We start from the raw sequence: 11,122 nt of genomic DNA, 5'->3' as shown, positions 1-11,122 counted from the left end.
CAAGGATCACCTTTTCCCAATAGGACAAAAAATATTTTTGCAATTGTAGGAAAATTGTTTCTACTTGCATGACCTATATACAGTGCAATTTTGCTTAGATTTTGTTTTCAGCATAGTTTTTTTTTTAAGAGGAAACCTATTAAGTACCAATTTAAAATGATAGGGGTATGTGAAGAGGAACAGAAACAGGGCCTAACAGAGAACTGTGCTGTGCTGTGCATGCTGTAGTTCTGTGTTCTCAAAACCAGCGGCTTAACTAAAGGATGGAGAAGGGATGAGATTGTTTCTGAAAGCAGGCTACTGGTGAAACCTGAAGAAGAAACTGCTCCAGTTCTGTAAGGTCATTTTTCTTTTTTGTGTATGTACAGTTCTCTACCACTCTTAAAATTCTTGTCCTCAATCATTTTGTTGCATATTGTGTCCCAGGTGCATCTCTACTACTCTTTCTCCTAGTTTAAAGTTGGTGTGTCCTGCATTTCCTTCTCAACTTTTCCTTCCTCTAGCTCCTTCCATACATTCTGAACCTGGCAGGCACGTGTTCTTCTACCTATGTTTTCATTTAATATTCCTTTGTCCTGTCTCATAGTTTTGCTGACTGCATTCCTATGTGAAGATGGAAAAAGGAACATTTTAACGTGGTGTACATACCTCTTGTGAAAACACGTTGAGGATGCTGTTTGTCCTTTCTCAAGATAGATTACTATGTTTGTGTAGCACATAGAGATAAAGGCTTCTCAAGATGTTGTTTCAGTCCTTGCCAGCTGCAGTTATTTTAGTATCTGCACTTCTGTTTATTTTCAATACTTTGAATATTAGATCTTCTGCATCTTTGTCTCAGAACAAGCAAGCAGAACACCCAAAAACTCTGGAATTACCTCCACACTGATTCCTTTAGTGAGTTAGGATATAACTCGTGCATCATTTCAATAACATTGGTTTCTAGGAAAATGTAGGTTGGGTAGAGACCTCAGGAGGTCAACTAGTTAAGCTCTGTTCTTAAGGCAGGTAGACCTATGAGCATAGACCAAGCTGTTCAGGTCTTTATCTGCTCTGATCTTCAAAACTTCCAAGTGTGGAGGCTGGGCAAATCTGTTCTATGGCTCAGCTGTCCTAATGAACGTGCTCCTGCTTTGAGCCTGTTTCTGCTGAAGTATTTACACTTCTTACATACCCTACACCTGATAGTCATTCTCACAGGATGCTGTCATCTATTCGGTTGTGTATCCTCTCTGATGTAGGTAGGAGTGTTGCTCTCTAGTACTGTTTCTCTTCCTGCTTTTCATCTTTACAACTGTTCCATAATTGATCTGGTGATTTTAATTGATGCCAGACTGTTCTAGCAGAAATAAAAACATAGGAAGTGATATATAGCTGGCTTGTCTTGTAGGCAGTGTTTGTGCCAAGTCGAGTGGTACACTAGGGCTCTTCTTTCTGTGTATTACAGGTTATGAAATAAGATAAAAAGGTGAAATTATTTTCTAAAAAGTCACAACAGGAGAAGCACAAAGGAACACTAATGTCCCCAATTTATTTATTAGCAGTTTTATGCTTTTATTCAGAGTTTTCACTTCATAACATCCAGCCACAAGCACCTTGCTATTTTACTGAAGGTACTTTCAGACAATGAAAAACTCTTTGTTTCTTGCAGGATTATGTTCTGGGACAGATCTCAGCAATGACAGCAGGACTCCATTACATGCAAAGCAGAGGGGAAATGAAATTCTCCGTGTTTGTGTTGGCTGACTTACCGTCAGCATGATTTAACAGCGGACTGAAAATCTGTTACTCGTGTCCTTGAGAACCACAGCAATGCAACGGATGAGCGCAATTTGCGGTGTTGCATTTAAACTCCCTCTAGTGGATTCGTTTAAGAATTACTCTTCTACCAAAGTAAACACAGGGCTTAAAAAAGAAAAACGGGTTCAAACTACAAATACCAGCAGCTCTCAGCGCTGTTGAGAAAGGACCCAGGACGCACCTCTCAATTTTATTCTACGGATATTTTTTTTTCTTCTATGCTTGTCGATGGGAAGCAAGGCACTTTGGAACATTATCTCTGGATTAACTTGGTTTTTTTTTGGCTGCTTTTTTTTTCTTTAATTGGATGGACAGCCCTTCCTACCTCATAGCAGCGTGACAGTGAAAGAAGGACCCAAACCTTTAATCTTGTTTTGCACTGGATTTAGCAGGAGGCAGTTGCAGAAGCTTGGGAATTACCATGGAGAAGATCCTGAAAACAGAATTGAAAACTTCAGTTCTGAAGGCCTTTGGGAGCTCGGGAGGAGGATATATTAGCCAAAGCCAAGCTTATGAAACAGACAGTGGACAAGTATTTGTTAAAATCAACCACAAGCCTCAGGTTAATGCTAGCAAATATTTAACTATTAATGTTATTGTATGTAGAGAGCTTCTTTGCTTGTAAAAGCAGATGATTGATTTTAGAGTCCTGCATTTTCAGGCTGATTCTAGCTTTCGTTTCAGTTTTATTTTAAAAGCTGTAGTTTACTTTACATCAAGTGTTAACAAGTTGGGCTAATTAATGCAAAACTAGATATAATGCATTATAATAATCATCAACAACAGGAATCCTCATTGCTACGTGTAAACAAGTTGCTGAGTACAGAGCTGTTATTGTAGCAGTTAGTTTGGAAAAGCCTACAGCTGAATTTGCATTCACTGCATTTCTTTTCATGGTTCAGAGGGAAGGGAGGGAACAAAGAATGTCAGTACTAGAACTCGTGGTTTTTTGCTTGGTTGATTTGGTTTGTTTAAGCTGTTGAGGTTTCACCTTTTCCTTTGTTGTTGGGTTTTTTACAATAAGATTCTTGCAAATTTTCAGGCAGGCTGTTGGCTATTCCATGATTAAATGATTAAAGTACTCGTTTGTTTGTTTTGCAATGCAGTGCAGAAGAAACTTGCTTTATCAGTTATCTAAAAGCACCTTAAAACTGCTGTGAAGAAAACCGTTTTCCCTTCAGAAATGCAGAGTATGGGTTTAGACTCTGTACTTCTGTATATCTGGTGGCCACTGACCTGTATGCAAAAGGGAATCAGCTGAAGGATTCGGTCTTCTACTTCACTGAGTAGTGGCCAGCTGGTTTTGAAGGAGAATGTCTTGGGTTTTATCCTTAGAGATCCTGTTATGTCTGAGTAGTTTACCTCCATAAACAACTGGGAATTCAAGGTGAAATACTACATATCCTACTACCCTGGGACAACTTGGCAAAAATTAGTGAAGATAATAAACAAAATAAGGTACTGGAGTCTCACTGTATGGATTGAAGGCTACATTCTTTTATCAAGATAAACTAAATTGTTGTAGATTTATAGACAATACTTTGTTTTTCTAAAATACTTGTTGTGAACATCTCTATTTTAGCTGGAGGATATTCTTATTTCTTGACAGGCTAGAAAAATGTTTGAGGGGGAAATGGCAAGTTTAGAAGCAATTCAGAAAACAAATATTGTGAGAGTGCCTCAGCCAATTAAAGTAATTGACCTGCCTGGAGGAGGAGCAATGTTTGTCATGGAGTACCTAAAGATGAAGCACCTCAACAAGTATGTCTGTACATCTTTTTATTTTCTGGGATATTTTCTTATATCTTGCATTTTCTGTCCTGTTTGCAGCTGGGAGTGAATTAACTTTTGCTCCTGGTACACTGCTGTGTTTTGGATGAGAATAATGTTGATAATGCTGTTGTTGCACAGCAGTGCTTACATTAAGTCAAGGACTTTTTCAGCTTCTCGCACTGCTCTGCCGAAAGAAGGCTGGGGTACACAAGAAGCTAAACTAACTGGGGGAGTTGGCTGGGGTGGGAGGCACTGCTCAGGGTCTGGCTGGGTATAAGTCAGCATTATGTTGCATACAACAGTGATGTTGTGCATCAACTCTTTTATACATTTTTATAATCGTTCATATTTTTTCACTTTTTTTCAAATTAATTTCAAATTATGAATTTTTGTTGTTTCATTTTTTCCTGATGTTCTTCCTAACCCACTGGGGGGAGAGTGAGTGAAGACTGTGGTGCTTAGCTGCCTAGTGGGTTAAACCACAGCATTTGGTTAGACAGCTTCCTGTGAAGAGCCTCATTGCTCTCTTAGAGATACAGCATGTGTCTGTTTCTGTGTTTATGTATGCGACATTGTAGGTGTTTTTTCTTTTTTCACAATGACTTCATGTTCTTATTTACTACCTAATCAGAGGCATTGTCTAGCTATTTGAACCCTATTATGTACTTGCAAAGTTCATTATTTCTGGTAAATATAAAACCTTACAATTGGTCATAATTGAGATTTTTTACCCTGTAATGTTTTGTTCATTTGTTTAGTTTCAGTTTTGTTTTGTTCTTTGATTCTACAGATACTCTTCAAAGCTTGGAGAGCAGATAGCAGATCTTCATCTTTATAACCAGAAACTTGGAGAGAAATTGAGAAAGGAAGGAAATACAATTGGTATAGATTTTGTATACTAAAAGAAAAATAATTCACTTGGCTGTGGTATAGTAGCGTGTTGTTATACTAGCTGCAGTCAGTACTAGGACACTCCTGAGCTGCTATTTTCTGTCAAGAATAATCAAGAATACTTATTATGGTTTGATTGCATAAACCTAAACTGCAACTTCAAAATTACTTCATGAAGATTGAAAATAGGTAGTGTTGAGGGTGCTTAGTCTCTTATTCACTACTGTACTTTATTTAGTTTATTGTTTAAAGCTCTTTAATTTTTACATGCTTTTTACGTTCTTCCCGTTTTTAGAGAGCATGAAGACAGTGAAATAACTGTAACTTATATTTGCCAATGCTTTATTTTTTTGCCTGTTCTCTGTAACGTAGTTCTGTTTGCAAACCTTACTATGTAAAAATCTCAAAGTTCCTGGTGTTTATTATTTCTTAGGTAAAGGAGCCAGTTACTCTGAATTTCAGTATGTGGATAAGTTTGGATTCCATAAGGCCACTTGTTGTGGTTATATACCACAGGTACGTTGCCCATTTGTGAAAGCTGACATACTCACAGTTATGTAAACTCTTTATATAAAGGATTGTTCCATTGGCCTTCAGCTTTAGGATAACTGTTTTACTTTCACAGCTTCATTTTGACCTGATGGTAAAGAGAATATGATGGCTCTTCAGTGTGCTTAAACAGAGTGGATTGAATAAGAATTTGAAGTTACTTGGTGGTTCTTTAGCCTTGTGATACTTAATAAAATAAGCATCTCTTCCCCAGCCGTGTCTTTTGTTTTGGGTTTTATAAACTCCTACTATGTCGATCTCAAATGGTAAATGTTCTTGGTGGGCTTTATCACGTAAGACATTGGAACTATCTCTGAGATAAATCAGTCATTTGCTCACTGTGTGTGACAGAGTTTCATCCTGCTAATTAACTGAATCAACGTGCCATTATTTGGAAGACCTTATTAAGTACATCTTCATACCAAATTAGAAACATGTTGCCTAGTAAAAATTAACTAATCCTTTTGCATTTCCAGAAGGCTTTGGAATATAATATGGAGCATCTAAAATGGACTCACCAGAAACTATACCTTCAAAATGCGTTAAGAAAACGTCAGTGAATGAAAATAGGCAGAACCTGAACTTACACCTCATTTTAAAGACAGATTCACTTGGGGATAGCAGAAAGCAGCACTTCAAACTGAGCAATTGACTGGATGTCTGATAGAATTCAAATCAGCATGTCTAATACTGACATTGTGTCACTATCAAACATCTCAACTTGATAGGTATTATTTATACTGGCTGTGAATATTTGAAAATAGTTCTAAGTGTCTGCATTGTGTTTTCCAGGTGAATGAATGGCAGAGTGATTGGCCTTCTTTCTTTATTCGTCACAGACTCCAAGCTCAGCTGGATTTGATTGAAAAAGATTATGGAGACAGAGAAGCAAGAGAACTTTGGTCACAGCTGAAGGTGTGAACTGAATCTTAAATGTGTGGGTTTTTTAAAGGTTAGAAAATATGTATCAGTGGAATTTTAAATGTGTTATAACAGGTTTACGTAGCTCTTTGTGAACAACTGTAACTGGATTAGCTTCATGGATGGTCTAACAACACTCAGCTGAAGGAATTCATGTTACTCTTCCCATTTTTTATTTTTTTTAATGGTGAAAATAAACCTGCAAGTCAGCACTGATGTGTACTTCTTGGAATATAGCTAATAGTAATGTGTTAAATCCTGTCTAAGAACTTGGTGTTACAAACTGCATAAGGTTCTGCTGCCCAGGAAGAATTTTTAATTGGTCCAACAGCTGAGACTGTTTCAATCGTACTCTGTACACTTAAGAAAGAACCAGGAAAGTATTCCTCTTCAAGCTCCACAGCACAAATAGTTTCCATATATCTACTGTGGCCCTTTTGCCACTGAAACCTTTTATATTTCTTGTGACCACCTGTACTATTAATGTTTAGAAACAATACATAATTATAGATGCTGATACTAGAATTGAGTTGCTAAGTTCTGGCAATAGTCAAAACACTGCTTTACAGTTTAGCTTTATGCTTATAGACATCAACTTCAAAATTGCTTAATAAGGACTGAAAACAGGTACTGTTTGAGTAGCCTAGTGTTTTATTTGTTACTGTACTTCATTTAGTATTTTCTTTAAAGCTCTTTAATTTTTACAATTTTGTTCGTATCTTTTAGGTAAAGATTCCTGAAATGTTTTCTGATGTAGAGATTGTTCCTGCTCTCCTGCATGGGGACCTGTGGGCAGGAAATGTGGCTGAGGATGACTCCGGGCCGATTATCTTTGACCCTGCTTCCTTTTATGGCCACTCAGAGTTTGAACTGGCCATTGCTGGAATGTTTGGTGGGTTTAGCAGCTCATTTTTCTCTGCCTATCACAGTAAAATACCCAAAGCTCCAGGATTTGAGAAACGAAATAAATTGTATCAGCTCTTTAATTACATAAATCACTGGAACCATTTTGGGACAGGGTACAGGGGATCTACGATAAATGTAATGAGAAAGCTTTTAAAGTAGCCAGACAGGGACTAAGTAATTTCTCAAACCTAAGTAACTTGCAGCCTCTTCTTATCAGAAGTAACACAATCATTGCTGATGGTAAGACATGTGACAAAGCTTAGTATACTTTTGAGCCTCACTAAGTGTTAAAAGTGATTGCTTAATTTTTAACTTGCACAGTAGTTTACCAGCACAGATTCATATGATGAAAAAGACTGCGTTGTTTATGAAGACCCCACTAGGTTGGGGAGTAGCATTATAGTCAACCTAACCTCATTCTGTACAGAGACTCTCACTTCCTGCTTCATTTCCACCGTTTGAAACTTGCCACTTCTGCTGGTGTCTCAGCAGCTCATTACTGAGTTACTGTTGTGGGACTGTGGTGCTGGAAGTAATCATTGGTTTCTTAGCTCCCCCCCCGTTAGTTTTATGTCTCTGTTTCTATCCTTTTACCCATTTATGTTTGCCTTTGTTTCTTTCCTGTGTAAGGGTTATGATCCAAAATCTGAGTTATTTTATGAATGTGAAAACATTCTCCTTTTGATTTAAAGGTAGGCAGAGCCCTTTGGACTGCAACTGATGCTAGCATTCCTAATATTTATTTTAATTTAATGTAATTTTTTTGTGTGTGTGTTTCCCTGAGAAATTCAGTTGAGTAGTTTTTCTTAAGTGATGTTGCTGTAGTTCCTTGTTAATTAATGATATGGTTGGAAAATGGTTTGTTACCTCAATTTTGAGCATAGTTTTAATAGGCTTTAATATGTGTCATGTTCTGATAGTAACAAATAACTGTGAAAACATAGCAAACAGTAGGAGGGATATGTTTGCATAACTAGTATCAGTTTTGCTGTGTTGGTTGGTGCCTGATGTATTTCAAGTCTAGAAGATAATGTACAGTAAGCAAAGCTAGTCTGTTCTGCCACTGCTGTTTTATTGAAGGAGTGGTGTCAGACTGGAGGGCTTTATCTTTTGTGGTATTCCTAATGTTCTATTTTTATAGGAAATAGGCAGTGTGGATGTGAGGAGGAAACTGCAAGGAGAACACTGGCATACAGTGTGAGCCAGGGTACACTGACAACATTTCTTGTAATTTAAAGTAGAAAAAAATAAGTATGGTCCAACAAATGCTTAAGTGAATCAGGAAATGAGAATGATAGAACTACAGTTTCAGGAGTCAGATGGTTGTAGTGACTAATGCCCAAAATATTATATTTAGAAATATCAAATGACTTCATTTAAGTTTTTAGTGGATGTGCCATAAAGATTTCTTAGATTTTTGTAATTTATACTATTAAAATAATTTAATTCTCTAAATATAACAATTGTTTAGGATTATTATTATTATTATTATTAGATCTCGGGCTGCAGGTAGTGGGGTTACAACACTTGATAGAGTGTAGAAGTGGAAAAACAGAGGGAGAATACAGTTGTAGCTGATAGCTGGAGGACTCTGATCTCACAAACAATGAGGTGCTGAGTACTAGCATTTATTCCTGCTTGCGATTCAGCTGTTGCATTGAAAATACAACTGAGCTTAAGATTTGTTGTTGTCCAATAAAATACCATGCTGTGGAAACTAAGTGCTTGGTGTACCTGCCTTCTGTGTTGTGTTTTATGTTAATGTTGTGTTTTATGTTAATAAACTCGATTCTGAAGGTGGATTTCGAGTACAGTTGGAGTTGACAGAACCTGGGAAAGAGAAAAACACTTGTGCTGCGTGGCCTGGGTTTTCTATTGCAGCCGATAGGTAATGAATGAGCACCTGTGGGGCTGCCCCACCTCCCCCACGCATCTCTGGGCTCCGTGCTGCGCTGTGAAGCAGAAGGATAACGCGATGTGCGTTACTCAGTGATACTCTGGGTTCTGACTTCGGTGTGCCAGGAGAGGAGCGGCCGCGTGGTAAAGAGGAGCTGCGTGGGGGTACAACACGGCCCCGCGCACGGGTGGGGCCATCCCTGTGTTTCTCGGCCCCGCGCGGCGCTCCGCGTGAGGAGAGCCGGCTCCGAGAGCTCCGCGCCCGTTGCCCGGGTAACGGAAGGGGCGGGGGAGGGGAGAGTGGGGGGCGCGGCTCGAGGTCCCGGAAGTGTCGCCATCTCCGCGCGTCGCGCGCCGTGTGGGAGCCGCGCGTGAATGGAGATGGCTGTGGGAGAGGAGGATGGCGCCGCGCCGGAGGAGAGCGGGAGCCCGGAGGGGGACGTCATCTCCCGGGGAAACATCCTCCAGAGCTTCACCGAGAGCCAGGAGGTGCAGGCGCTGTTCGGGAGCCTGAGAAGCGTGTACGAGGACCCGGTGGCCCGGGAGGTGGCGGTGGAGAAATTCATCGGTGAGGCGCTGATGCTTTTAGTCTTTTTTTTTTTCTTTTTATCTATAACTGCGGGTTATGGCGGCGGACCCTGCGCGGGTGGTGTGACTGCTGCGAGGAGGAGCTGCTGTGCCGTGCCGTGCCGTGCTGTGCTGGGAGAGGGAAGCGCTTCTGCTCCCACACCGCTTCCAGAGCAGCCGCGGTGTCACCTCAGCTGTGCCCCGCGCAGGGAGCTTCTCGAACGCCCTCCTTTCTATTTCATGTGATGTCCCGACCGGGCAACGTGGAAAACTTAAAGTTTTGCACATCCAAAATCGAATGAAGTGTGATGGTGTCATGTATTTGGAGAGATGATGAAGTTGGTGAAACCGATGCACGAAATCCTGCTTTGTTGTCTTTGCTTTTGGCAGAACTAGGTAGGCTGATAATAAACCAGAAGACCCAAGGTTCAGAAATCTGACCCAGCAGAAGTTGCTTTATTGAATCAACTGGCAGTGGTCTGACTGAGGAGGTCGATGACAAATGTAGCTGCTCAGAAAGCAGCAGTAAGAACATTCATGTTCTGAAAATTCAGTGTCACGGGTGAAATGGCAGTTGTGGGGTAGGAGAGCACATACTGGAAGTCATCCACTGCTGAAAAGCTGTCGTCTCTTCCAGCTGATCATGCTGCTGTGCCTCGCTTGCACATCAGAGGCTCTGTTTATTTGGGCTGTATCCGTGGTCTTCCTGTGTGCATCTCTACCCTTATCACAAGTTCTTAAGAGAAAAATTGCATTCCTACCCACTGCAAGGCTGACTTCTGTGCTTCTTGGGAACGTGTCAGTTGAAGTAGGGGAATGTAGCTGCCTCATAGAGGAACATATTGCTTAGAACAAACCATGAAACAGGCAGGCACTGTTCACCTTCAAAATATAGTTCTAATACTAGCATTGCAGATTGTCATGTGACCTTTCACAGGCGAATGTCCCAGCTGTGGTGGAGGGTAAATGAGTGACTTACAGATTTGAAGGTTAGGGAATATCTTAGTTTATATCCAGGCCATGCAGTAATAGTCTGTTACAGAGGACTTTGACGCAGGTCTCCAACATGTTCACAAAAACACGTGGTGCTTTTTGTGAACTGTTGATATAGAAGCCTGGATTTAGGTAATTTGATTTGCAACAACGATTTTGTAGGAAAATTTTGGAAGTTGATTTTTCATAATAGTGCTAGAATAATTTTTTACTTTATTTTTACTTTTTGCAGTTAAACATTTTTATTTGAGGTTTTATTTTGTATTACCACGCTCTGATCTGGGAAAACAATTTGATTGAATAGTGAATTGTAGTTAAATTCCACTTACACTTCAGGCTATTGCTTTGAGCGTTATAATTTCTTGTAGAAATAGAATTTCTTGTATTCCGTGGCTCTGTTATTTGTACACAGCTTCAGATACCATTAATTACAATGGAAGAATAATGGTAATGGGGAATGCAGGCTTCTGTCTTGATAGTAGACAGCACTGTGGAATCCCATTGGAGTTGTACAAGTAAGTGCAAGGATACTGTTGGACTGGATGGTGTCTTGAATGTGGCTGTGCAGTGTCATCCAGTGGTCGACCTCAGCACTGTTGAAGCTGCATTATGTCAAACCAAAGTTTTATGTGAGAAGGAGAAAGGGACAAAGAGCAAAATTGTTTGAAAGAGAAACAAACACAGGTAAATGAAAGACTTAAGAAGATTTCTAATTGAAAAACAGTCTTCTGACCAAATACCTGAAATGACATAGGCAATCACCAGGCAATATTGATATTTAATGATCTCTTTCTGAAGTATAACTTTTATGTAACAGTAATTTGGGAGA

At 39.7% G+C, this 11,122-nt stretch overlaps 2 protein-coding genes across 3 annotated transcripts in view; both read left to right on the top strand.

Annotated features, from left to right (window-relative positions):
* The first annotated feature begins 1,759 nt into the window (after window positions 1-1,759).
* On the top strand, window positions 1,760-7,722 carry FN3K (fructosamine 3 kinase). Its single transcript, XM_065735136.1, has 6 exons — window positions 1,760-2,359; window positions 3,407-3,558; window positions 4,361-4,452; window positions 4,895-4,977; window positions 5,803-5,925; window positions 6,658-7,722. Exons 1-6 carry the CDS (start codon window positions 2,219-2,221, stop codon window positions 6,994-6,996), a joined length of 930 nt encoding a protein of 309 aa, XP_065591208.1. The 5' UTR covers window positions 1,760-2,218; the 3' UTR covers window positions 6,997-7,722.
* Window positions 7,723-9,111: 1,389 nt separating this feature from the next.
* The window catches only part of TBCD (tubulin folding cofactor D), a 106,305-nt gene continuing 104,294 nt past the window's right edge, over window positions 9,112-11,122 (top strand). For both annotated transcript variants that reach the window (XM_065735158.1, XM_065735159.1), the window contains exon 1: window positions 9,112-9,301. In XM_065735158.1, coding sequence (XP_065591230.1) covers window positions 9,115-9,301 — 187 coding nt within the window. In that variant the 5' untranslated portion in view covers window positions 9,112-9,114. The remainder of the gene's footprint in view (window positions 9,302-11,122) is intronic.

The sequence above is a fragment of the Cyrtonyx montezumae genome, unplaced genomic scaffold, assembly GCF_038088225.1.
Source record: "Cyrtonyx montezumae isolate F1298 unplaced genomic scaffold, pur_monq_1.0 scaffold_19, whole genome shotgun sequence".
NCBI lineage: Eukaryota > Metazoa > Chordata > Aves > Galliformes > Odontophoridae > Cyrtonyx > Cyrtonyx montezumae.
Note: the sequence above shows the minus strand (reverse complement) of the source record. Positions and strands in the feature narration are given on the sequence as shown.